The 27,135-nt window shown below is 37.3% G+C and overlaps 1 protein-coding gene across 1 annotated transcript in view; it reads left to right on the top strand.

The window, feature by feature from the left end:
- Positions 1–27,135, top strand: part of col11a1a (collagen, type XI, alpha 1a) — a 75,375-nt gene that overhangs the window by 23,875 nt on the left and 24,365 nt on the right. Inside the window, exons 8-40 of the mRNA XM_077245075.1 lie at positions 1,182–1,490; positions 2,898–2,960; positions 3,524–3,565; positions 3,746–3,808; positions 6,005–6,079; positions 6,563–6,646; positions 7,067–7,123; positions 8,609–8,662; positions 8,753–8,806; positions 8,921–8,974; positions 9,094–9,147; positions 10,041–10,094; positions 10,198–10,242; positions 10,402–10,455; positions 10,540–10,584; positions 11,479–11,532; positions 12,515–12,559; positions 12,946–12,999; positions 13,926–13,970; positions 14,456–14,509; positions 14,597–14,641; positions 15,368–15,421; positions 15,518–15,625; positions 15,789–15,842; positions 19,482–19,535; positions 21,642–21,686; positions 21,813–21,866; positions 21,949–21,993; positions 22,672–22,725; positions 22,824–22,877; positions 23,430–23,483; positions 23,590–23,697; positions 25,495–25,584. Coding sequence (XP_077101190.1) covers positions 1,182–1,490; positions 2,898–2,960; positions 3,524–3,565; positions 3,746–3,808; positions 6,005–6,079; positions 6,563–6,646; positions 7,067–7,123; positions 8,609–8,662; positions 8,753–8,806; positions 8,921–8,974; positions 9,094–9,147; positions 10,041–10,094; positions 10,198–10,242; positions 10,402–10,455; positions 10,540–10,584; positions 11,479–11,532; positions 12,515–12,559; positions 12,946–12,999; positions 13,926–13,970; positions 14,456–14,509; positions 14,597–14,641; positions 15,368–15,421; positions 15,518–15,625; positions 15,789–15,842; positions 19,482–19,535; positions 21,642–21,686; positions 21,813–21,866; positions 21,949–21,993; positions 22,672–22,725; positions 22,824–22,877; positions 23,430–23,483; positions 23,590–23,697; positions 25,495–25,584 — 2,178 coding nt within the window. The remainder of the gene's footprint in view (positions 1–1,181; positions 1,491–2,897; positions 2,961–3,523; positions 3,566–3,745; positions 3,809–6,004; positions 6,080–6,562; positions 6,647–7,066; positions 7,124–8,608; positions 8,663–8,752; positions 8,807–8,920; positions 8,975–9,093; positions 9,148–10,040; positions 10,095–10,197; positions 10,243–10,401; positions 10,456–10,539; positions 10,585–11,478; positions 11,533–12,514; positions 12,560–12,945; positions 13,000–13,925; positions 13,971–14,455; positions 14,510–14,596; positions 14,642–15,367; positions 15,422–15,517; positions 15,626–15,788; positions 15,843–19,481; positions 19,536–21,641; positions 21,687–21,812; positions 21,867–21,948; positions 21,994–22,671; positions 22,726–22,823; positions 22,878–23,429; positions 23,484–23,589; positions 23,698–25,494; positions 25,585–27,135) is intronic.

Here is a 27,135-nt window from a genome sequence, read left to right as displayed (position 1 = left end):
AGGTGTACGTATATACAGATGTTTATCTTTGATATTTCATATCTTATAATAAGCGTAAGTGTGTTTTTCTCAAATAAAAAGCAGTAAGACATGTGCTAAGTACATTTTTAAGACAAATAAAAACAGGTGTTTCCTAGCTGTTGTAATCAAATGCAGATTTTAGAGACACACTTTTAGTGGATATGATGTTCATTTAAATATGAACATTCATAAACACTGCAGTGTGATTTATTTCTGTCTTCTTTTTTCACCTCTAAACATAATTCCATTTTACCATTATGTTTATTGTGGACAAAAGACAGGAATATCCTAAAGTCTGTCATAGACTTGTATGTGTGATTAAATTAGTAAATATAATGATGTTTATATATATATATATATATATAATTAACACTTCATCTGTCTCTGGGCTAATAACACACAACAAAGCCCCCAAAATTGAACATGCACGTTACTGATTATCCCTGTCCATAACTGTAACCTATTCAATTTGTCATTTACACATTCACAATTATTTTATGCCATAAATTGTCATCAATTAATCAAAATCCTATTATGCCATCCAAATCATCCCAAATATTTCCATTGAACGGGACAAAGAATAAACCCCAGCTAACAGGGAATATTCTCCAAACTTTAGCTACGTTTAGCAAACGTTCTTCCTGTAATGTTAATAGAATGTTCATTTAAAGTTATCTGATCATTAATAATGTTCTCAAAAAACTGACACAAATACATTATTTATTCATCGTTCATGGAACTTCATGAAATCTTTTAGTTTGACGTTCGTCTAAAATTTTTTAATGTTACTACTTATTAAAGAATCTTTAGAGAACATTCAAAAGTAACAATCCCATAATGTTTGGAAATGATCAACTGGAATGTTCCATTAACATTTGCATGACAAAGAAAAAATATTTTTAAAACATTTTGAACATTCAGAGAACATTCAGTTAGCAAAACCTTCTTAAAAACATATTTCCTTTCGTTGGGACCTTGTTGCTGCCAAAAGTTGATGTGATATTCTTAGTAAATATCTCTCATGCAATTCATTTTGCTTTTGCTTTGCATACAGTAGTAGATTAGATACAGTAGTATTTGCTTTAACTGCTTAAACTAACATCCATCTTCCCTCGAACTCCCTTCCCCTCGACCCGGCCGCATTGCTTGGGTATAATAAGGCTGTGGAAGAGGAAGTTTTCGGTGACTATGTCACTGAGACGCCCCAGGCTGGTCTGGATGCGACCGCTGTCCCGGAGGCTGTGCTGCCCAGCGGCACCGTCGACCCCGTCGGAGTGGACGAGTATGACTTTAAGGAGTATGATCTTAAGGAATATGATGTGACTGGGCTTGACAAAAATCAGTATGAGTACGGGGCGTATGATGAGTTTGGCAATGCGGCTCCGAACCCTACGTCCACTTATGAGGACAGTTTTGGGCCAGGGGTCGCCGCCGAAACCGACATCGCTGAAACAGAAGTGACGTCGGACGTAAGTATTCCCCTCCCCCAAAATGAAGGTGTCGTCCTGCAATCGGGAGTGTTGGATGTGGGAATCTAGCATGCATTGTTGGCTTTGTAGTGCACCATTTTGCATGGGGTCCGTTCATTTTTCTGTTCAGTGCGTTTGTTTATACTAATTTCTGTCCACTGGATGTTATTAGCATGTTTTGATAGCACACAGATCACTGCACTTTTTCCTCTTGTCTGTATTAGTTTCATATTATCGATCACATTGATTCACCGATCACTTATTCACACTCTCATACCTGAGACCCATGGAGCTGCTGTAGATTACACTCCCTGACTGCCAGCACCTCATCTCCCATATTGCCCCAGGACACAACAATTACCCCATACCACAGACCCAGCTGTCTGCTCAGACACACCCTTCTCCAAAAGAAGCTCATACTTCCCCTCCACCAAACACTCCAGTACCTGCATATTACAGTCCACATGAGCAAAGGTTTCATGGCATCAGATCCTGCCCTTAACAATGCTGGTTACACACTTCCCTTCTGGTTAATCTCAGAGAGAGTATTGTTATAGATGAATATAGCATCTTTGTAAGTTTACCTTACACACTCTGCACTCACACTAACCATAATAGTTTACCTGTTGCATCTATCTATCTATCTATCTATCTATCTATCTATCTATCTATCTATCTATCTATCTATCTATCTATCTATCTATCTATCTATCTATCTATCTATCTATCTATCTATCTATCTATCTATCTATCTATATCTGTCTATCTATCGATCTATCTATCGTTCTATCGTTCTATCTATCGTTCTATCGTTCTATCTATCGTTCTATCGTTCTATCTATCTATCTATCTATCTATCTATCTATCTATCTATCTATCTATCTATCTATCTATCTATCTATCTATCTATCTATCTATCTATCTATCTATCTATCTGTCTGTCTGTCTGTCTGTCTGTCTGTCTGTCTGTCTGTCTGTCTGTCTGTCTGTCTGTCTGTCTATCTATCTATCTATCGTTCTATCTATCTATCTATCGTTCTATCGTTCTATCGTTCTATCTATTGTTCTATCTATCGTTCTATCATTCTATCGTTCTATCTATCTATCTATCTATCTATCTATCTATCTATCTATCTATCTATCTATCTATCTATCTATCTATCTATCTATCTATCTATCTATCTATCTATCTATCTATCTATCGTTCTAACTATCTATCTATCTATCTATCTATCTATCTATCTATCTATCTATCTATCTATCTATCTATCTATCTATCTATCTATCTATCTATCTATCTATCTATCTATCTATCTATCTATCTATCTATCTATCGTTTTAACTATCTATCGTTCTATCATTATATGGTTCTATCAGTCATATTTAACCTCTCTTGTATGTTTGCAGGTGAGTAGAGGTGCTGAACTGGGTCAGAAAGGAGAGAAGGGAGAGCCTGCAGTGATTGAGCCAGTGAGTGAGAGGGCAATTCTTTCCCCTCATTTCTTTTCAATTACTTTGCCATATTTTTCAAAATAAATACAAATGTATGTTCACAGTATTGCTGTAGCTGTTGCTGTTTAGGGTTGTGATGTTCCTCCATGTTCAAAAATGGTAGTGATTGCGCTGGGCAAACCCCATATATAGATATGATTCCAAACTTGATTGGTTGATTGGCAAGATTGGGATTCCTATTACATACCTATTACAATGGCAGGCCATTTGCCAATTTAGCAGACATTACAAACATTCCTTGTCAGATATTTATGGAATGCATGTCTGACAGATTTTGATAACTGAATGGATCATTTTGCATGTGATGGCTCACACAATGAAAAAAAAACACATGCAACTTCAATCAATAAGAAATTCAAATCAAGAAATGTGAACAAGAATTGTTCAGAGATCTGAACTTACTGTTTTGAGAGACAAAAATCTAATTCGAGAAATGAGCCAAAGTAAATGGATATTCATTTAGTAATTTGATGTTCAGTCAGTTTTTGATTTTAATTCTGATTTTGTTGTCTGATTCATAGGGCATGCTGATTGAGGGACCTTCTGGACCACCTGGGCCTGCTGTAAGTTACTTGCATTTTGTTTTTTTTACCTGCATCATTTATAATATGAAATATTCAACCGATGTGTATAGCGAGTTTTATGAACAACAAAATGATCTAAATTCTTCTGGTAATTGGGCTATCCTTGTGATCAGATCTGTCTGTGTTTATTGCTGTTTTTTTTTTTTTTTTTGTCTTTAGGGTCTTCCAGGCCCTCCAGGTTTACAAGGCCCCCCTGGATCGGCCGGAGATTCTGGTGACAGGGTAAGAATGTGTTCCAGTCTTCGAATCCAGGCTATGTTTACATATGATGATCACAGTTATTTTCAGGATTTTAACAAGACTTAGTTAACGTTTAGATCTCCAACTTTTTCTATCGTACTTTGGCTTTTAATTTACAGAAATTGAATTAGCCTTTGACAAGAATTGAGGCACTGATTAAAGTGACCAAAGAAGCATGTCAAATGAAATGTGTGATGAACAGCTGCGACACAGGGAGAAAAGCTTAAGCCTAGGGGTTTGCTGGAGACTAAGTAAGAAAGGCTTAGAAAAACAGTCTTTCTGTAGTAAACTGCAAAGACCCCTTGTGTCAGTAAACAGTACATAATGCTAATTTATTCTGAACGGGGTCGTGGCAGATTCCTGACCCTAAGGGCACATTTACACCCTCTCTGATATATTAGGTTTCACATGTGAAACTCTGAGCTTCATTTTTAGATACACAAATTAGAGCATGACAGTAATAGTGAATACAGTGAGTACATCAGCGTGAGTAACTCAGTGGGTAAATCGGGACAAAATTTCTGATTAAATACACCACAAAACTCAGTCAATTTCTCTATGCAAAATACATTCATTGCTCACAATCTTTTGTCTAAAACTGTTTGAGGATAATTATCATTCGGAAATTTCCAACCAACTCCAAAGTCTGTCTGCCAGTCAGATGTTAGGTTTGTGTTTCGGGTATTACACATCTACGTAAAAAAACACACTCTATTGAACAGCACAACACACACAAACACACACACACACACACACACACACACCACACACACACACACACACACACACACACACACACACACAAACACACACACACACACACACACACACACACACACACACACACACACACACACACACACACACACACACACACACACACACACACACACACACACACACACACACACACACACACACACACACACAAGAACGCTAATGACGAAACTCACTTGTATATACTTCAGTTGTAGACAGATACAGTTAGTAGTTTACAAGTAGCCTAAATAAAGGAAAAAGCATTAAAATAAAGGATTTCTAAACAACTAAATCCAAAAATGCATGTTAATAAAATGTGGGACTGAAATGAACATTATGTAGGTCTTGAGAACTTCCGGTTAAGATTGTGTCCATCATGCAAAAACAAACTAAGGGCCGGTTCACACAGAATGTGTTTTTGCTGTTAAAACCGTGAGATGCAGGTTGGTCACCCTGTGAATTTTGCCAAGTAGGACATGTTCCTGGATCAACATACTTTGTTGATAGTGGAACAACATTCCTGTCTGAAGTTTTAGTCCTAACCCTGTCCCTACCCATAAACCTAAACCTACCCATAACTTATGGTTTTATACCAGAGGGAAATGATAGGTGAACAACACTGATGTAGAAGCATTTAACCCTGGTTTTAAGCCTAAACTTGACATAAACTGTAAACTTTTCCCTCAAATCTGATTGGTTGATTGGAATGTAGTTCCAGGATCAGCAAAGATGTTGATCCAGAAACATGTTGTACTTGGTGAAGTCACTTTTACTGACACTGGTCAGTGGAACGGAAAAAAAGTGCAAGGCCTAGAGACTCGTTTTTTAAAATGTTTAACTTCTTTTAACTTGAGCACCGCGTTTTTAGAATGCTGTGTCATGCGCGAGATTCTGCAAAATACTGCGTGCACAACGGTCAAAGACGTTCGTCTAGTGCTATTTCGTTCGTCTAGTGCTATTGAAAAACAATGGAAAAGTAAAGTGCTGTGGAAAGGAAAAGCACATTCTGTGTGACAGAAATGACTTTTAATATCCTTTATTAGTGTTATTTAACATCTGCCCAGGCTAAACCTGTTTCAAAAGTAAAAGCCTTTCTTAGTTTGTTGTAATTGGAAGTGGTGGAGACAACATGGAACCATCTGGACGGAGTATATGAAGTGTCATTTAGGCAAAAGCAATGTGTCATGTGTAACCCCCTGTGCTCATGAGCTTGGAAATGAAAGCAATCCGTATCTTTAAAATGGGCAACTTCACTTAAGTGTAATGGAAGTGAGAGGTCTCTCTCTCTATCGCTCTTTGATCTTCCTCCCTTTCTCATTCCTCTCTTGGCATTCTCTTACCTGGGTGTTGTCAAGTCAAGAAGTGTCAAGTTACTGATTTATCCTCTCTCTCTCTCTCCTTCTTTTCCTGCTTCCTCAGGGTCCTCCTGGCCGCGCTGGTCTTCCCGGAGCGGATGGCTTGCCAGGACCCCCTGGTACTATGCTGATGTTGCCAGTAAGACCCCTAAATCCACCAAAAAAAAAATAGCAAATTTGTCCACCTTCTGCTGCATAAATTTCATGCATGCATTCAGCAATAATTCATTCATTAAAATAATAATAGCATACTTATTTAGAATATATGATTTTGTGGTAGTTTTTAAAAAAGAATTAAATCCCCTCTAACTCTTAATTAAATATTAATTTAGCTGCTTTTTCATATACAAGTTGTAAATCACTGAAATGGATAATGCTTTTTATATTTGAATGACTTACATTACAGTATAGAAGAGTTATAGGCTACGTAATGATACATAAATGCAAATAATGACTGTGATTGTTGTTTTCAAAATGTATTGAAAATCATCATAACTCTAATTGAATATTCATAATGTTGCTTTTCGTGTTTGATGGCTTAATATTTATAGTATAGTATATGATGGTGTGAAATGTTTTTCTGAATGAAAATGATCATTAATACTCTGCTGGTGTTTGACAGTTCCGTTTTGGTGGAGATGGGGAAAAGGGTCCGGTGGTGTCGGCTCAGGAGGCCCAGGCGCAGGCCATTCTGTCCCAGGCCAGGGTGAGTACGAGACCAGGGCCAGGCGAGCGGAATTAAAGGACCAAATGGCCCCAGAGCTTTAGCCAGCTGTTTGCTAAGGGGGGAGGTGGGGGGGCTCTTGACTGTTTGTTGGGAAGAGGTGGAGCGGTAGGTCAAAGGGTGGAGAGGGGATTTGCTCTGGCCTTGTTTGCGCTAAAACAAGAGTGAAAAGGAGCAGCACAGGCTCCTTTGACTCATGCGGAGACTCTAGTTAAAAATACTAGGAAGGTTCACGACCCGCAGGAGGCCGACCCTGACAGGTGTTGCAGATTAGTGTGAGCCCTCAGATCTGTCCTTGACAAATGCACACATGGCTCCACCTCTTCTGGCTAATGGGAGTAGATGTTCGCCAGTCGTATAGCGCGTGATTGATAATTTAGATTTTTTGGTTTGTGTCCGCAGCTCGCCATGAGAGGTCCATCAGGTCCAATGGGTCTCACTGGAAGATCTGGCCCAGTGGTGAGTATAAATGACCTCATGACCTCTGCAAAAGTCTCAGCCAATCAGCCTGCGAATGACCATTTGACTGACTGAAAATCTAAGCAATGCAATTTCATGTAATGATTCAAAGTTCATCACCACTAATTATATGCAGAACACCATCACCATCCCATTCATTACACAGCCCTGCATCTTCCCACAAATATCAATACAAACTTTCCATCATGTACAGTTTTTCACAAATTAAGAATGAAGATTTTTCTGTTTATATATACTGTATGTATCAGCTTTAATGCACTTATCAAAATGTAAAGATTTTTAAAAATCAATTTTATTTGCAAAAAGAAGAATTCAAAATGTATCTTTTAACTTACAATACTGAAAAGAGTGGAACAATTTGTTCAATAAATTAATTGCAAAGAACTTTACATAAATACAAGGTTATAAATAAGCTTTTTTTCATTAAATATGTAATTTTCTGTCACTGTTTGCATTTTCTTCAGTCACTGGCCATAATTCTAACCTTGAAATCAGGATTAGGCATATATTATGTCATATACAGTATGTGATGGACTAAGAATTGAACAAATAGTTCTATCCTGGCTCAAAGGAATCATGTCTTTCAATGTATGATAAAAGACTTCTTCACTGTACAAATGGTTGTCAAAAGCAAAAATGCAGTGAAATATTTTTTTTGAGAAAGTGTGATGTGCTAGAGCGATACAAATATTGGATTTCATTCAGCAAATATAATATAAAATTTTTACAACTCAGATCCATCCCACCAAGGGGGACAATGTCCTTGGGCTCCAAAATTTTAGCACAATATCTCAAAATCTTTTCTTTTACTGCTTATTCAATGAGTAGAGAGGCCAGGTAACCAGATTAATGAACTGTCTGACCTGTTGAAACATGATGGGCCAGTGAACTCAAGCCCAACCACTTCAAGCGAGAAAGGTTCCTGACAAAAAAACTCAAATAAGCATGAAAACCACATTCATGTCATACTTTTCCTGCATAATTGACTGAGACTTTGGAAATCACAAGAACTGTTTAATGGCTATTTGCGAATCCTCAGATGTGTCATTTGAAAAGCAGACAAATGAGAATCTATGAGTTTCCAAATAATTCTCTATGGTAGGGTTAGGGTACAATTTTAGGAATAAACTCTTAAATTATCTTTTAAATTAGCTATGAAAAAAACTAAGACTGTCTGTCTGGGATAGCAGCAATTTTAAAATCATCCGTTTCTCAGATGCATGTGGTGCGGTGCTAAAAAAAACAGCAGAACTACTATTTTAAGTTCTGTACTTTTACTCTTGGCTTATTTTTATGCTCTAGGAGAGTGCAGAATAACGTGGAACTGTTTATGCTGTGAAAGATTGCCACCTGCTGTTTGGTGGTACATAGTGCAGGCTTTTCAATCTTGCTGCAACTGTGTTGAAAATGTGTTGGTTTGGTTTAGTCTTGATCTAATGCATCTCTAATGTCAAACACATTCAGGGTCTTCCAGGTCCTCCTGGACTGAAGGGAGAGAGTGGAGACCCTGGTCCTCAGGTAAGACACAGCGTTGCTCACCACCCATCACCATACAGTCCATAACTACAGAAATACTTACCTAAATAATCTTGTATCTTTCTACCATAGGGTCCAAGGGGTATCCAAGGCCCACCAGGGCAAATGGGAAAATCTGGCAAGAGAGTGAGAGATTTCTCTTTATCTTACACACACATATACATTTCTTAGCAGTTTTTTGGTCAGTGGAGAGATACATTATGGTTCCCAATAGTATATAAACTCTGATCTCTGTGACAGGGGCGTGCTGGAGCCGATGGGGCCCGTGGAATGCCTGGAGAATCTGGATCTAAGGTACAAGAAATATTCTCAACACATATATGCCATACTATGCTATTACAGACAGTATTGTGCCGTTATATAGAATGTATATAAATACATTGCTTGACTGTTTTACCTGGTCTTCTTCACAGGGTGACAGAGGTTTTGATGGGCTTCCAGGTCTCCCTGGTGAAAAGGGACACAGGGTGAGTATGAACACATACAGATTATTCAATAGGCCTATACAAATACAGTAAAATCAGAGTAAATGATCAGGGTTGTATAGAGGGGGTTGTAGAAAGCAGACGAAGAGGTTCACAACAATTGTTCAGCTTTTGCTAATTTCTGTATTATCTCTTAGGTGCAACTCCTTTAAGATTTTAGAAAGAAAGTGTGGTAACTTTGTATATTGTGTTAAAGTAAAATCAGGGGAAACAATGTAGCCTATACAATAAACCCCAAACAAATTAGTTTCTTCATATTGCATTATCTCTACTTAGGCTTTGATTTAGCAAAATTATGGGCATAAAGACATTAATTCATAAGCTGAATTCTGAATGATTATATTGACCCATTCGTTTAACTCCCATTTTTGGTAATTTCCCATCCATCCCCACTATAATTTTTCTAACTTGCTTCCAAACAGGCATATAATACAGCTTCTTTTTACCAAAGTATTTTGCGGATTATTATCATAACGCTATTGATTAGCATTGTTATATTTCGCTACATTTATTTTAGCAAAACTTTATATTTCTTTGCAATAATTGCCATGCTATATATAAAAAAGGAACAATAATTAAAGGTACATAAAATCTACATAATTCAATAATTCATCATTATTTTGGTGCATAAAAACTGATTCAGTAATAAGCACCAACAAACAAAAATGTGTTAAAATGCTTATTTTCACCTTTATAATAAATATATGGTACTGAAAGAGCCTCCTAGAAACTCTACAGTAGAGCATCCTGTTCCCATCTCAACAAAGGTAATAATTATAGGGAACCAAAATGGCTCCCTAGATCACTTGCAAGCAAAGGTGAAAAGATTATATATTAAGTTAGATGTAATAAAGTTTGATGTCTCTTTATGACAGGGTGAGAATGGTCCTCCTGGTCCCCGTGGATCTACTGGAGAAGACGGACCAAGAGTAAGTGCCTTTCTGAATCACCTGAAGAACAAAAACGACCATTTTCATCATTTCATTGGTTTAGCCGTTAGAATAACCATATTCACTTCTTCCTCCTTTTCAGGGAGAAGATGGAGAGATTGGACCAAGAGGACTTGCTGGTGAGAGCGTAAGTGTGTACTTTTTTTTAGAAGGAGAAGAAATGTATTATTTCTAGTTTGCCACCAGGGGGCAGAGACACCCAACAGCCTATTATGATTCCTCTTAAAATGCAGATGAGAATACTTGCCCTTTTCAATCAGGACCTTTTTATCTCTTTTTATCCCAGGGGCCGCGAGGTCTGCTCGGCCCTCGAGGCCCTCCTGGACCTCCTGGACAACCTGTAAGTGATTGAACTTTAAATTTATAATCTTGTGGATCTCATGCTGATTGCACACTTCTAATCTTTCACAATTGATTTCTGCAGGGCATTGCTGGTGTTGATGGTCCGCATGGTCCCAAAGGAAACATGGTAAGAGACATGGATCTTGTAAACCTTTTATTTTGTAGATAAAATCAGAGTTGCATGCTGATAATATTGAGTCAATCTCTGTGGGTTTTGAATGTGTTGTGTTCTTCTTGAATCTATTGGCCTAAAACAGACTACTGTGAAAATTGCATTACTTACTGCCACAGTAACAATGCTGGTGGATTAATAAACCTTGTGTAACAAAATAGCCCTACATTTAGCGTATCAAATCTGAAACATCTTCTGTTTTTCAGAAACCAAATTATGATTAATGAAAACAGCTATTCAGGATCAATGCTAAGTCATGACCCCTCAGATATATTCAAGAGCTTTTTTTTCAGAACTAAACTGATATGCCATGAAAAAGAAGCAACTCTGATGTCAGTTAATCTTGTACAGTATCTAAACACACTTTAAAACTTCGGGTGAACGTACTGTCAAATATGAGAATAGTTTAATCATAATGTAGTAGGCCTACTAGCATTCTCCCAGCTCGGGAGTTATAACCAAACATTCTTCCAGTAACGTTATAGAATATTTAGTCAGAGTAATTTGATCTTTAATAATGTTCTCAATATGTTAGCACAAAACTGGGCATAACATTAAGAGGACTTTCAGAAATAATGTTTTCATAACTTAATGGGAATGTTAGTAAAATGTTCTTGAAACATAACCAATTTGTTAGCTGGTCTGAAGCTTACATGGTATAATGGCCTGCCACCTTTAATAATAATAATAATTTTGTCAGCATCGTGTTCACCATATTAAGGTTTTAGCATCATATTTGCATTAGCAAATAAAGCTCACATGTCAACACACACAGAAATATAAAACATTGCTGGATATTTGACATATTGAGGGTGCAGTTGACGCAAAGCATCTTTTTCTGTTGAACAGGGACCCCAGGGAGAGCCGGGCCCTCCTGGACAGCAGGGAATCCCAGGAACACAGGCGAGTACAAACACACACTTCAGACACATAACCTCACAGGTTTTACTACTATTGAGTATTGAGAATTGAGCAAGATCCAGTTTGACTTTGGATTATTGCAATTTTATCTTTTATTTTGTTCTCAAGATCCTGGAAATGTCACCGAAATTAATAAAACCTTAAAGGTCATGAAAAAGTCATGGGGATTTTTTAATTTTTTAATTATGTCTAAATTATATCTTAGGTGCAATCCCTCTAATATTTTAATATTTTGGAAAGAATGTAAGGTTTTTTGTGTTAAATACAAAGAAAAAAATACAGTAAAGTAAAAAAGTGAAACAATAAAATATGTTAGTATAAAGAATATATTATTAGATATTAAAATACATATATTACATTAAATCTTTATTTATACACTGAATTACATATATTAATTGGCACACAAACATACTAGTTTCATCATATTTCATATTATTATTCAACCCAAATCATGAAACTATTTTTTTGGTAATTTCTCATCCCCACCATAATTTTTCAATCTTTCTTCCAAATGTCTTTGTCGCACTGAATCTCAGAGGACACGATGAAATGATCTGAAATATTTCTGTTAGCCTCTGCTGGGCCCAGAGGAAGTGGGCAGCTGAAAGCGTCTCATTCATAACGTACCCACCTGCAGCGGTCCAATCAGAGCAGGGAGATCAAATTTCCCTGGAGTGAACTCCTGGACAGCACACACACTCTTACATTCACAAATTCACGGAATCAGACACTGTAAACACACACATAGTAATCATGTTTTTATTACTACGCACACACTCTTCAAGCACAACTGTGCAAACACAAATGACCCTGCCAACACACACACAGGGACAATACGTCTATTGTTAGGTGTAAGTCATCACTAAAGACTCCTCTGTACCACACACCTATCCCTCTATCTCCCCCCCGCCCCGCTGCCATGGCAACAAAGCTTGACGTTTGCTGTCTGTTTTCTGTTGTACAGGGTCTTCCAGGTCCGCAAGGCCCTATCGGACCGCCTGGAGAAAAAGTAAGTTTTCGGTAGTTTCCATGCATATAATTCTCAAGAGAAAAGAATGAGACCAAAAAGAAAGATTATCCAACATATCATGGTGATATAAAGCTTTAGATAATAGTGTTGGTTCTTTATTACTTATCCCTTATATTTGTATTTTTTTGCTCCTTTGCTTTGGATAAATGAATGAATGCAAATGTTAAATGGAGCTTCAGTGCAGGATAGATCATACATCATTGGAACACGCATTTATTTCTGTAGCATTCATTTTCGAGCGTACTTCCTTTTCCATAAGACAGACGGATCACGATTCAGTGCATGTTTTTTCCTGTAGGGCATCTGTGGTCTCAGAAATCCTTCTCAATCCAATCAAAGTTCTTTTTCTCTGTCTCTTCATACAGGGTCCTCATGGAAGGTCTGGTTTGCCTGGATTGCCTGGCGCAGATGGACCTCCTGTAAGTATCAGTGATACAAATACACCAAGTTATTCATGTCTACTAAACTACTGATAAGTGATGCTTGAAATACATTTCACAGTATCATTTTAAGGATTTAGACCTCAACTGATTATTTATCTTTATACACATTTTGCATACTAAACATGCTCTGTATTATTGATAGTATAGAAGCATCATCAATGTTGGGGAAAGTTACTTTAAAAGTGATGTGCTACAATACATTACATTACATTTGTGTTACTTTTTTCTCACCTGGGCTAGGCTTGCTTGTTTGTTTTTTAATAATAAACATGAAAAGTTAATTTTGTTGGCAAATGTACACCCAAAGTAAAATGAATAAGACTCAGGCTGAAGGAAATGCAAGTTCACACCTGTACAGTAGAGGGCGCAGCTCAAACAAACCTTTCAGCTGTGCTGCCATTCTAAATTGATGAAGAATAGGACACAGGAAAGAAAGTTCAAAACTCTCATTTCATTTTGAGGAATTCTGAATCTGTTTTGTGTGCTAGTGAAATTAGTAAATGCATGATTAGCCTACATTTAGTCTAGATTACAATACCATCATGTTTACAGCGCACACAACACCTCTGCACGTACTCCTGATTTCTCTCAACATGAGGACAGGAGAGGTGTCAGTCAATAAATTGGAAAACAAAGCATTCAGTACTCAGTAGTAACTCAGATATTTTGTTGTAAATTTAAAAGTAATGCATTACTTTACTAATTACTTGAAAAAAGTAATCTGGTTATGTAACTTGCGTTAGATAATATGTTATCTCCAAAACTGAGCATCATAGCAGAGAAAATGTGTTTTGTGATTCAACTTTAGAATCTTTATAGCCATCTTTGAGAACTACTAGACACTAAACAGTCGGTTATGTCTCTCTGTCACTTTATAATAAATATCTGTCTTTATTCTACAGGGACATCCTGGTAAAGAAGGCCCACCTGGAGAGAAAGGAGCTTTGGTAAGCTAACACATTTTTTGGGAGTATTTACACTACTTGATCAGTGGCTGGAACGGGACAACAAAAAACAATTTTTCATGAAAAAATTCATGGGAGGCGGCAGGGAAATAAATGGGTATTTTTTGCAGTAATGGATGCCAACTGGAATCTAGCAGACACTGTTTTGATCAATTGGATTTTTTTTATTTATCTTTTTTCATCAGTTTATGATTAGTTAGCTATCAAACCAGTAAAACTGCAAAAGTGAACAAATAATATTTTTTTGATTGAGTATGTTTTTTGTTAACTGCCTTTTTTATACATTATATACATTTAGTCTCAATTAGGAAGTTTGAATGTTTAATTCAATCTCAGATTAAGAAGTCAGTGTTTGAAAGTTTTTGATCTGTGTGTTTAGCTATAAACCTCTTGCAAGTTTACTTCAGCTACGGATTTTCATTCCTCGCCACACACATTTCATAATTTTTCAATGTTGTCATTTTCAGGGCCAGCCTGGTCCCCAGGGCCCCATCGGCTATCCTGGCCCTCGCGGTGTGAAGGTAAAGCAGTTTTTTTGTTTGATAGAGATTTATTGGTGTGCGATGAGTTTGTGAGCTTTGCTTGATCACATGCTATCGATCTTATAGGGTGCTGACGGCGTTCGTGGTCTGAAGGGAGGCAAAGGAGAGAAGGTATGCATAAATCCACATCTTCTCTAAAAGAAAATAGGGAGAGAGTGTCTGCGTCATGCTGTACCCTCGAGATGTATTAAGAATCACTGCAATGACATACTGGTCAGTAAATCTGCATAAAAAGAGTTTAATAGCTTCTACACATTCTGTTCACTTAAACATCAAATCATAAGTGCTGTTTAATCATGCAGAGAGAGTGTCACAACACTTATTCAAGACACAAAATCACTCCATCACCATTAAGTACATCCAGATCCACACAAACCTCTTCTTTCCCCTTTTCAAAAACCATTAACACATTTTGAAATTAATGCTATTCAGATTGCAGTCTCAAATGTTTGACAATGATACTCAATTGACGGTTGGGTTGCAGTGCCATCATGACAAAACTGAGTGTGTCCATATCCACATAAATAAAGCATTAGTTGAGTTGAGAATGCAGATAATGTGGTCACGAAGTTGCATCCTGCAAATGAATGTGAAAGATTGAGACTGAAACTGAGAATTCAATCATGAATCATAACTATTAGCATACTTTTCTCCATATACACAATATTGTTCCTTCCAGACTGAATAAAAGTAATTGATAGTGTTGCAGTACTTCTTTATTGTCAGCAGATGGAGGTCTAGTACAACTCCAAAGAATTGATTGTTGTATTTATATGCAGAAGCTATAGCTTCATCACTATATGTTTTCTACTATGTATTTTCTTCTCTACTATTTAGGGTGAGGATGGTTTCCCGGGTTTCAAGGGAGACATGGGTCTCAAAGGCGACAGGGTAAATAAACAGCTTCTAGCCTTGCTAGCTTCCACCCCAAGCTAATTTACCCTATGAAGGGCTGCACTGATTGGGTTATTTTCTGTGTATGTTCAGGGTGAACTTGGATTGGCTGGACCCAGAGGTGAGGATGGACCGGAGGGCCCCAAGGGTCGTTCGGGCCCCAACGGTGAATCTGGACCCCTGGGACCTGCTGGAGAAAAGGTATGCTGCTTGTTGATTTCGGTTTACTGTGATTAGTTGATTAGAGAAGCGTGGGGAATCAGGAAGTGATGCAGAATTTGTGTTTTGAATATTAATATTAAATTAGATTTTTTTTGTCCAAAGATGTTCCTGCACTAATGATCTTTGGGTTGTTTTCCTCCAGGGCAAACTTGGTGTTCCGGGATTGCCTGGCTATCCAGGACGTCAAGGGCCAAAGGTATGCACTTATATTGAACATGACACCTGTTCGTGCATCACGATTGTTTCACTTATGAGCTAAACAACAACTTGGCTCATTAGCATGAACTAATGCCCTCCTGTGAATGCATTATGCATGCTGCACAGAGTAAGGCTCTTTTAAAATGAGGAGCTCATGCCAGGATTGTTCCCTGTGCTGTTGGGGATGCTGGTCACGCAGGCAGTGAGGAGAACTCTGAGCACAGATGCATGTGTCAGACCTCAGCGCCTTTCATCAACAACAGCATCAGCTGTAACAGCAGTACCCAATCTGGTTCAAGCCAGCCCCAAATTAGACCTTAAGTGGTCTTTGAGGTCTGGAAACCTTCTATAATATTGACGTCATTACAGGCAGCTAGTTGGTAAAATTGGAAAGACTGAGTTTTCAGTTCACAATATTGTGCATTGCTTGGTAAATCTGTAAGAGGATTGTATGGTCATTTATTATTTAAAATAAGTTATTTTTGTCAATCAAAAATATCTAAACATCTTAAAACGAAATATACATGAGTAGCAAAACTGCTAAGATAAAAAGCTGCTTTAAGGTAATGACTTGTTTTCTGAAAATATAAAACATTTTGGTAACACTTTATAATACTACACAGGAACAAATGAGTAATGCAATATTAACATTCTAGTAACTACTATCAACTAACAAGAAACTCTGATTAACAAATTAGTGAGCGATTATGCTCAGTTAAATGTGATAGTTCACTATTAGCTAATCAATAACTACTATTTGCATACCTCACTGAGGAATAGTAAGAACTACTACAGGTTCATAATTAACATGAATAATGCATAATTTATAATAAAAGGTAATGGTAAACCATTAGTAATGACTCAAGTGTTACTACATCCTTCCAAAGGAACTACTAATAATTTGGATCAGTATTCTAAAGTGAAAAACATGAGAACTCCCTAATATTGACTGAAGTCATTATAAGCTTTTGAGATTTTTGTAAGATTTTGAATAGTAATTCCTTCAGATGGATTTGTTAACACTTTAGTCATTACTAGTGTGTTGTCATGATCTTCACTTTAGAATACTGATCCAAATAATTAGTAGTTCCTTTAGAAGGATGTAGTAACACTTGATTCATTACTAATGGGTTACTATTACCTTATATTATACATTATGCATTATTAATATTAATTATGAACCTATATAGTAGTTCTTGGTAGTCCTCAGTGAGGTATGAAGGTACTTATTAGCTACTGAGAATAGTGAATTACCACATTCAACTGAGCATTATTACTTACTTTCTTGTTAATCAATAGTAGTTATTAGAGTGTTAATATTGCGTCACTCGTTTGTTCCTGTGTAGTTATTCATTAATTACGGAACAGTATTATAAACTGTTACCCATTTTTTAAATATGTTCTTATGCCATTGTAAGATTACTTCATGTCAATTACTCAAGCCTCATGTCGTTCCAAACCTGTAAGACTTTCGTTTTTATTCACAAAAACACAAATAAAGATATTTTAAATGAAATCTGAGCGATTTCTGTCATATGCAACTCCACCTTTGTCGCTTCAAAAAGTTCATGAAGAGATTGTAAGACTAATCCATATGATTCGGGCGTTTAGTCCAAATTTTCTGAAGAGACTTAATCGTTTAATATGATGAACAGATTGAATTTAGGCTTTTATTCATATATAAACATTGATCAGCAAACATAAACAAGCTCAATCGTACTAGCTTGATGTGCGAGAACAAACCTCACTGGTTCTTGTAGAAGCTCAAATGTGCTGCCTAACGAGAATGAACCTTATTGGTTCTTTCACGTCAAATGAACATGCTTGAGCTTTGGTTTACCACAACTGATGTGTGTGTAAATGAATGTTTATATGTGAATAAAAGCCTAAATTAAATTTGTTCATCATCTACTGTAAAGCAATCGTGTCTATTCAGAAAAATTTGACTAAATGGCTCTATTCATACAGATAAGTTTTACAATCTGTTTATGAACTTTTTGAAGTGTCAAAGTGGTAGTTGCGTAGCTGTCAATGGAGGGACAGAAATCTCTCAGATTTCATTAAAATACTTAATTTGTGTTTTGAAGATGAACAAAGGCCTATACGGGTTTAGAACGAAATGAGGGTGAGTAAATGATGAATCTTTATTTTTGGGTGAACAAACCACTGAAAATATTTTTTTTGTGAATTCAGTACCAAACATGCTTCATCTGCCATCTTAAAAAGACACTATAAAGACAACAGTATTAAAATTTGTAAATATTAACATTTATGTAATATTTATTAACATGAATGAGTTTTATTTGTATATTTTTTTGTTGTTGTCGTTGTAAACAAATTCCCAGTTTTTTTTTCTGAACTTTTCATCAGACCACTCCATTTGGCATTTAAATATTATATTATAAAATGTTACTATGTTACTCTATCAAAACCTCACTCTGTTATTTTGAAAGTCCCGATTTACCCGACAGGCTCAACCAGTGGTGTGAGGTTCTGTTTCTCATTCTAATGGCAGTGTTCGGGAAACCTAATTCACTATTTTTGCAGCTCTTTTTGGTGCCGATAGTAGAGTAGAAATTACATATTTCAACTTTCATGCTTATCTTGAATTTACTGGAATAATATGGAAAACAGCCCAGTCCTAGCGGAGTTGCTGACTACGGTGGTAGATTTACAGTATCGTAAATCCGCTTCTATTTAGCAGCATTAACGAACGACAGACAAGTGATGTGATTACAAGCACTTTGACATGCCATCATCTCTGGAATGGATTCAAACAGCCTGCCAACTCTCAAATTATCATGAAGTGCACTTTAGAAGACCAGCCATCACTGTCTGAGTGGTTACTCGTTTCAGAGTTGTGGCATTGTTTTATAGAGTGTCATTGCTTATTCGTCAGTGTCTCACCCTTACAGTTTCATAATATCTTTTATGGTAAATCAAACCTGATTTCTGCAGGGCATGACTCTGAGGCCTGGCCTTAAAATGAATGTGTAAAACAGTGTATTGATTTTCTTTCTCGAATGCTTATATTGCTGCCAGGATTGAGGAACGTGGGTAAGCTGTTTTTAATTTACTGCACTGAGAATGAAAGAAAGAAACTGACAGGTAGTGAGAATGAGAGCGATAAAGACTCATCAGTAGTGACTCTTAATCTTAACTATGTTTGGTTGTTTATCTGACTGAGTGGCCATTTGTTTTCGTCCAACATCTGTTGTTTTGGTTGATTATATCGTACTCCATCCTGGGTGGACCCTGTTGTATTTCCACACTGCCAAGCGATCCCTTCCCGAGCTCTCCTGCGCTTAGTCTTGTGCAAACAAAACAAGGAAACTGATAATCGAGATCGACAAGTTTATCTTGGGATACACTGTGTCATTCGCATTCAAGTCTACCGCTCGCTGAATTATTATTCTTAGAAAAAAGCTTGCCAACAATTGGGACAAAGCAGTCTCACAGCTATTTAAAACTCTACAGTGGAAGTAGCAAAACCAAAGATGCTAATGCTAACAGATTGTAATGGCATTTAACTGTCGGAATCAGTAGGAGAGTCGGGACTCTTGGAGTTCATCCCTCATTAATATGCAGGTCTTGCTGCCTTCCCTTCCTCCCTTAAGTCTTTTTCTTTGATTTGCAGGGTTCGACCGGTTTCCCCGGATTCCCAGGAGCCAACGGAGAGAAAGGAGCCAGGGTGAGATGGATTCTTCCAACCTGCTTTGTGTGAAGTGCACACTGCATTATAACAAACACATGAAAAAGGCTGATTGATTCCTTTTATGAAAGGATTTGTATGATGACTTTGTACAAAAACATGCACACGAATCAATACCTGACAACAAAAGATGCTGGAACGATTGTGTTCACATGATTCAGCGATGATCACGCATCTGGAAAACTATTCACTTTCAGAAAGTAGGCAAAAGTGCATGAATCCATTAAGTCAAAGGTCAGCTCTTTTTCTCCTTTACTTTTACATGTAGGCTAGTTACTTTTTCTGTTCATGTTTACCTTTACGTTTTGCCTTTGCATTTACCTTCACACTTACCATAAATTTACCTTTACGGGTGTTTTACTTGGTATGCACTATGCAGTTAAATCGAAGTAGTTTCATTAAAATTTGTTCCACCTTTTAAATTGAGTCTAGAGAAATTCCACTGACTGAAACTAAAAAATCAGCTAGAAAATCAGTGCCTGATTAGAAATCTTACAAAGTCACTTTATGATGTACAGGTATTCTGTCTAAACTATATTATTATGACCGTTAATGACATTTGTAGATGAAATTAAATGTTGTTTTGGTTTTTTAGTTAGCTTTTCTTTTTTCAAGCTACCGCTCAGTGTACAAGCTTAGCATACTAGGCCGACTAGCCTACTAGCTTAGCTTATCCCCTATCTAAATTATGTTTTTAAATTACATTTTACAGGGTTGCCAACTCTCACACATCTGGCGTGACACTCACGCATTCAGCCTCAATCTCACGGTCTCCCGCTAAACAAAGAAATCTCACGCTAAATTAGACATTCTTCTGTGCTGTATTTTTTTTTTCACTCATGTGCACTAATTTCCGAATTACTATAAGCAAGTTCAGGCTCTTAACTACTGATTGGACCACTGCATTTTCTCATGCAGAGAAAAATCGCGGACAAAGAGGACACTGACACCGACAGACTAGACAGAGAAGGTTACTTTTGATATGGAACAAATTCTCAGCTGTCAGATTCTGTCAATATTTCCAACGTTTTGGCACGTTTAAATGTGACAGATCGCTGTAGCGCGTCAGTTCAAACGGCACGTGATACAGTAGCCTACACCCCCCAGTCAACATAACCACCCCCCCCCCCCCCCCCCCCCCCACCGTCAAAAAAATCACACTCCAAGCAAAACTCAAAAGTTGGCAACTCTGCATTTTATTTTGTTTTGTTTTATTGGCTATCACTTTCAACACTAAAAAATTACCTCATTAAGAGAGTTGGCTGCATTTTAGCACTGTTTTGCTGAAGAGAGCCTGCGTTTACGGTGTAAAATTTCACTTACATTTAGATGCATTTTGTATATCAAAGCAAGTGTATACTGTATATGTTTGTGGCCATTTCTTAAGCAGTATGCTAAAGATACTTTAAGTAAGTATTTAATGTGAACCCGAAGCACTTACAAGAGCGAAATACCTGTACCAATACAGCGGCATTGCTTGATACTAGTTAAATAGATGGAAACTATGACAAAATTTCAACACATTCTGACTGAAATTACATATACAGAAAAAAATACTGACTCTGTGTACAGTACATCATGCTCTGCAAGCCCATTATGGCATATAAAGGGTAAATGGTGATGACCACCGGGGAAAACTAATCAAGTATTTCCTTCAAGAGGTTCTCATCTATTATTGTAGTGGGAAAAGCTCTCACTTGGAAAGAAACCTTGGGTTTGTCCAATATTGTTCATGGGAAACCTCTCAGTGAAAAAGCAACTGTGCTTTAAGCATTTATGATTATTCATAATTAAATGTCAAGTTAGCTGCTATTTTTCCAAGTGTTTAGATCGTGTGCAGGGAACAAAATGCCAGTGTATTTGTGAATGTTTGTGTGCTTTTACTACACCTCATCTGAAACAAATATTGCTGTGGCTCCCAGAAATCCTAGGGGAAGGTTTCCAATGCTTGTTTTCCCCTGCACACACTGTCATCTCATCTTGGCAAAAAAAGAACGGCAACAGCTGCAGTGATTGGATTTGCTTTGTGTAGCTATTGAATTCACCATCAATTTTTACCACACTCATTTTTCTTTCTTTTCAAAGGGTGTGGCAGGGAAATCTGGTCCAAGAGGACAAAGAGGTCCGACGGTATGTACTGCTTCAGCACTTACCCAATCACCTTCCATTTCCACTTCCATTTGCATTACAATAATAAGCATTTATGCTGCTTTTAATTATGCAAGTCACCAAGTCCTAATTATTCTGAATTTTTAGGGTCCCCGTGGCTCACGCGGTGCCAGAGGCCCAACGGGAAAACCAGGCCCGAAGGTACTTCATCCTTCAGACTGTGCTTGTGTCAATCACTTCCGTTGCACAGTCCTTATGCTTCACCTGTCTCATTATCCCATAGGGCACAGCTGGCAACGACGGTCCACCTGGTCCACCCGGAGAGAGAGTAAGTGCCACCAAGAATGCATTGCAGCAGAAAACATTGTCATCCCGTCATTCTATCTACAGTGAGATGGTGTACGGCTTGAAGCGCTCCGAGAGGGCGCTTTTGCAGGAAGCGCAGTGAGGATTAGCTCAGCATGTGGGTGTACTCCAGATAAGAGGACTTACCACCAGACCTATGTTTTCGTCTGGAAGCTATTATAGATTTATGAAGAGCTCTTGAGCGTTAGACCACCGGAAGGCTGTTGTCCAAGGCTCACATCACTCGAAATTTGATGTTATACTGTTTATATCTGCTGTGTAATCCTGTTCTCATTTTTTCCTCTATTTTTTCAGTGTTTTCCTCTATTTATACGGTTTTCTGTCTGAATCTGTAGGATTTTTTTAAGCATGTCAAAAGCCTGTTGACTGTACCTACATTGTACTTTCAACATAGTTTCAACTTATTTGAGTTTTTATAAATGTAGCTGAGTTTATAAAACAAATGATCAGGTCAGATAAACATTCACTTCTAGCACACATTTCTGATTCTGATAACCTTCTTTATACAATATATAGATATTCTTATACATGTTCTGCTGCTGATATTATAATGTGACAATCTGTCATACTTTATTAAGTAAGACCAAGTAAAGGAGTAGACCTTTCACTAAATATACTTATTTTGTATGGTCTGTTCCAGGGACCTCAAGGGCCCCAGGGTCCCGTTGGTTTCTCAGGACCAAAGGGCCCCCCTGTAAGTACCTGTTTTTGTTACATGCCGTTTTAGATGCTAATAATTTTCATTTACATAAGTGTCATTTACAATATATACCACCACATTTTGTATTTTAGGGACCACCTGGAAAGGATGGGCTGCCCGGTCACCCTGGTCAGCGGGGAGAAACTGTAAGTGTTTCCAATCAATGACGTTAATAAGTCTGCTGCCCAAATAGCAGTATCTAAATGATAACCTATAGCAGACATCACTGATCAGGTGCTCGGGCATCTGGGAAGAGAGACTAAGCATGTTCAACGAAGCAACTAGGAACTGAATGAATGTTCTTCCTCTGAGTTATGTGTAAACCTGAAGGAGTTATGGAGATTCTGTCTGATCCAGCCAGAGGCTTTTTTAATAACTATGTTTCAAATGGGAGATGTTTATCACATTTAAGAGCAATAAACTTGTGAAGTACTGCATCTACATATTTTGCTCAGGAAATTCTGTCATATAAATTATAGTTGTACTTGATGGTCCATCGACGATAGATAGATGGATGGATGGATGGATGGATGGATGGATGAATAGATATAGATAGATAGATAGATAGATAGATAGATAGATAGATAGATAGATAGATAGATAGATAGATAGATAGATAGATAGATAGATAGATAGATAGATAGATAGATAGATTTATTGATTTTTCAGATGGTAATTGCTGTGATTTTTCCCCCTAGGGTTTCCAAGGCAAAACTGGTCCGCCAGGACCTGGAGGTGTTGTTGGACCACAGGTAGGTGTTCATGTTTTCACAGCATTTATTACTGTATTCTCATTTGAGCTAAGCAGGAAGACCTTGACTTTCAATATCACTCAAATATATCTGTAATGGCCTAAAGGGTCCAACAGGAGAAACCGGCCCTATTGGTGAGAGAGGACATCCTGGACCCCCTGGTCCCCCCGGAGAGCAAGGTCTCCCAGGTGCTGGTGGGAAAGAAGGTGCAAAGGTAAATGACTTTCATGTTTACATGACTTTTAGCCGAACTGGCATACAGAATATAGACAATCAGGAAATAATTGATTGTTTTGGTATATTAACAGCTCAGCTATTATTCAGCCCCTTCTTATTGGAAAACTACATAAACTAATAACAAAAGCAAAGTCCCTAGCAAACAAGTAAGGTCAAACAGAGCTAAGAATGATTGATTATGACCCACAGTTATTTTTTCTTTGACAAAAAAAGAGCCAGTGAACATCAATTTGTTGACCAAAAACCTGATCTGTCCAAGTGCATCCAAGTTTTCCAGCTCTATAACATCAGTACTGTGGAGAATTGTTGAATTCCCTTTCTAAATAGAGTCTAAATTTTTAGTAGATGTGGCTTTTAAAAGCTGAATTGAACTTCTCTGAGTGCCCAACATTCCTGTCTCAGTTTCAATTCCTGTCACTCCTGAACGGAGACACTTTAATCAGCTTGATCGGCTCACTGTCAGATGTGAGTGAACAGCCCAGAGGCAGACTATTCTGCTGAAGTCTGAGTGGTCAGACTCACGGTCCCTCGGTCAGTGTCCTGATTTTGCTCTTTTGTTTCCACCTCTTATTAGACACTTTCAGTAGTCCAATCAAAATGCAGAGACACTGAGGTCAAGTGGAGATTGTCTTTCAAAGGGCTAAAAATGTGTTAAGCTTTCTAGCAATTTTAAAACTCAAAATTCACTCTTGATCCCCTCAGGCAGGCACGTATGATTGCAGTTTACTGCATTTGTCGGCCCCTCAAGACACATTTAGTATTTTTATTATTTTTTAGGCAGGCTTGCATTAATTGTGCTGAAATATTACCTACAGTACCAGGGCTTGGGCTTTATGAACAGAAGTTTTATTTGGAGCTATTAATATTGTACACTACTGTAAAAAATTTTTGGGTCAGTACTTTTTTTTGTTTTTTTATGAAATAAGTTAATACTTTATTATGCAATGACACATTTAATTAATCAACAGAGATATTGACAAAAGACATTTTGGCTTTCTGTTTCAAATAAATGCTGTTCTTTTGAACTTTCTATTAATCAAAGAATCAAAAATGTTACAAAAATAAACAAAAAATATTTAGCAGCAACTGTTTTCAAAAATTGATAATAATAAGAAATGTTTTTTGAGCATCAAATCAGCATATTGATGATTTCTGAACTATCATTTGACACTGAAGACTGGAGTTATGATGCTGAAAATTCATCTTTGCCATCATAGGAATAAATTACATTTTAAAATATACTTATATTAAAATAGAAAACACTTATTTTAAATTGTAATAACATTTCACAATATTACTGCTTTTACTGTATTTTGATCAAATAAATACAGCCTCGGTGAGCAAAAGAGACTACATTCAAAAACATGAAATTTCCTACCATCCCCAAATTTTTTATAAGCATCAGTTAGACATCAACATATTTGTGTTTAAATTTTCATTTCATTATATTTTAAAGTTCAAATGTGTTTTCTGGTGTTTAAATACTCATTCCTATTCCAGCCTGTTTCCTCAAGAAATATGGTGTAAAATGTGCCCAGTGTTTCATTATATAAAATTTACACACTTCAGTTTTAATCGTGCTATGAAGTCACAAGTATTAATTGAATCGACCTGCCAGTGCTAGCGACGGTGGATTTGAAGCAAGCAATAATTCAGAATCATTTCATCAGTTCAAAGCTCATTAGCATCAGCTGAAAATTCATTTGGTTTAAATTTCCTGTTCATTATATTTGAAGTTCAATAAAATATTCAATTGCCAACTGTCTGTCCGCAGGGAGATCCAGGTCCTCAGGGCAGTCCAGGAAAAGACGGTCCTCCAGGACTGAGAGGGTTCCCGGGAGAAAGAGGTCTTCCCGGAGTGACGGTAAGATCGTGCTCCTTTTGTGAATAAATCACTGCAATAAATCCTCCTAATCTTAGAGGTAGACAGAGAGTTAGGCAGCAGCCTTGGCTCATTACAGCCACAGAATTGGACTTCAATACACTCCACCAAGACTTTTATAGGGCATATAACCTCTAAAAGGGCTAACTTTGCATTGTTTAATGCAAAGGTACATTATGCTAATTTGGCTGCGGCTCACATTTAACACCTTTTGAAGCGGCTGGGTTGTTGTCTTTTATATGTATTATCTGGCCAGAGAATGATTTAATTGGAAATGTTGCCAATTAGATTTTTGGAGATGAGTTTGTTTGTTCATTGTTGATGTCTGATCTCAAGGTCAGTGGCAGAGGCTGGCTCTCCATGCGCTGCTTGATTATTTTCTACTGGGGTGATTTTTTTTCCCCCTCTTAGGACAGCAACAGTCATTACTTAGACCACTGTGTGTGTCTGCCCTTTAGAGAGGCAATCTCAAGCCCTCACACACATACGCACACGAGACACGACAGCACCTCCATGAACCCTGACACACACACATAGATGCACCTACAAGAGATTCAAACATACACATCTACATGGAATTTTAAATAAATGTTATATAAGTGTAATTTATGGAAACAAAAGTTCAATTACATGTGCATAGAGACACACACACACGAGAGCTCTTGTCAGCTCTTTGATTTTTACTGTGCCCCTGATGATAACTGTCCTGTGAGAGAAAAAGAGGCCAGTAAATATCAATCGTGTGGAAGCAGAACCAGCAGGCAGTCGAGTTTTGTGGATTTCTCTCTCAAACTGAGATTAATGAAACCCACAGTGAGAAGAGACCAAACCCACTGTCACTTTGCGCTGTAGTTTGTGCAATTACAAAAACAAGTTTAGAAGCAGTAGAACTCAACGGTCTGTAATGACATGGGTATGTATGTGCTTCTCACTTCCTCATTTACTTTCCCTCATTTTTAAAAAATAATTCACTCAAAATCATTTACTCATACTCATGTCATACCAAACCTGTATGATGTTAGTGTTTCTGTGGAACAGAACATACAACTACAAAAGCTCCATACAAGCTTCCATACAACTACAAAAGGTCCAAAAAGGACCATAAAGATGCCATATATGTGGACTATATAACTTGTGCATATGAAATCATATGCTAGCTTTTTTAAGGAACAAACTAAAATTTATATCATTATCTACTTTTGACTCTTGCAACAAATATGGTGTCCACTGTCCATTGCACAGGTTGGATGCCAGTGACATCAAAGGTCATTGATATTTAGTCTTTAGAAGACTTGGAATAAAGCATACGTATGGACATGTGTCATATGGACTATGTTTATGGTGCTTTTATGGTGTGTTTGTGTACCTTTTTCTATGTAAAGATTTTTGAAAATATAGGTTTGTAGCAAGATGAGGGTAAGTATATAGTTTTTGGTTAGCTATTCCTTTTAATAAAAAGCTCAAAATTCTGTTGGTGAAATCTGAGAGCTTCATGAGACCACCATATCTCTGGATTTATTTATGGAATTGCAG

The sequence above is a fragment of the Siphateles boraxobius genome, unplaced genomic scaffold (assembly GCF_051911475.1).
Source record: "Siphateles boraxobius isolate OS27281-9 unplaced genomic scaffold, OSU_SipBor_1 26, whole genome shotgun sequence".
NCBI classification, from domain to species: Eukaryota; Metazoa; Chordata; class Actinopteri; order Cypriniformes; family Leuciscidae; genus Siphateles; species Siphateles boraxobius.
The sequence above is the reverse complement of the archived record's forward strand: the minus strand, read 5'-3'. Positions and strand labels throughout refer to the sequence as shown.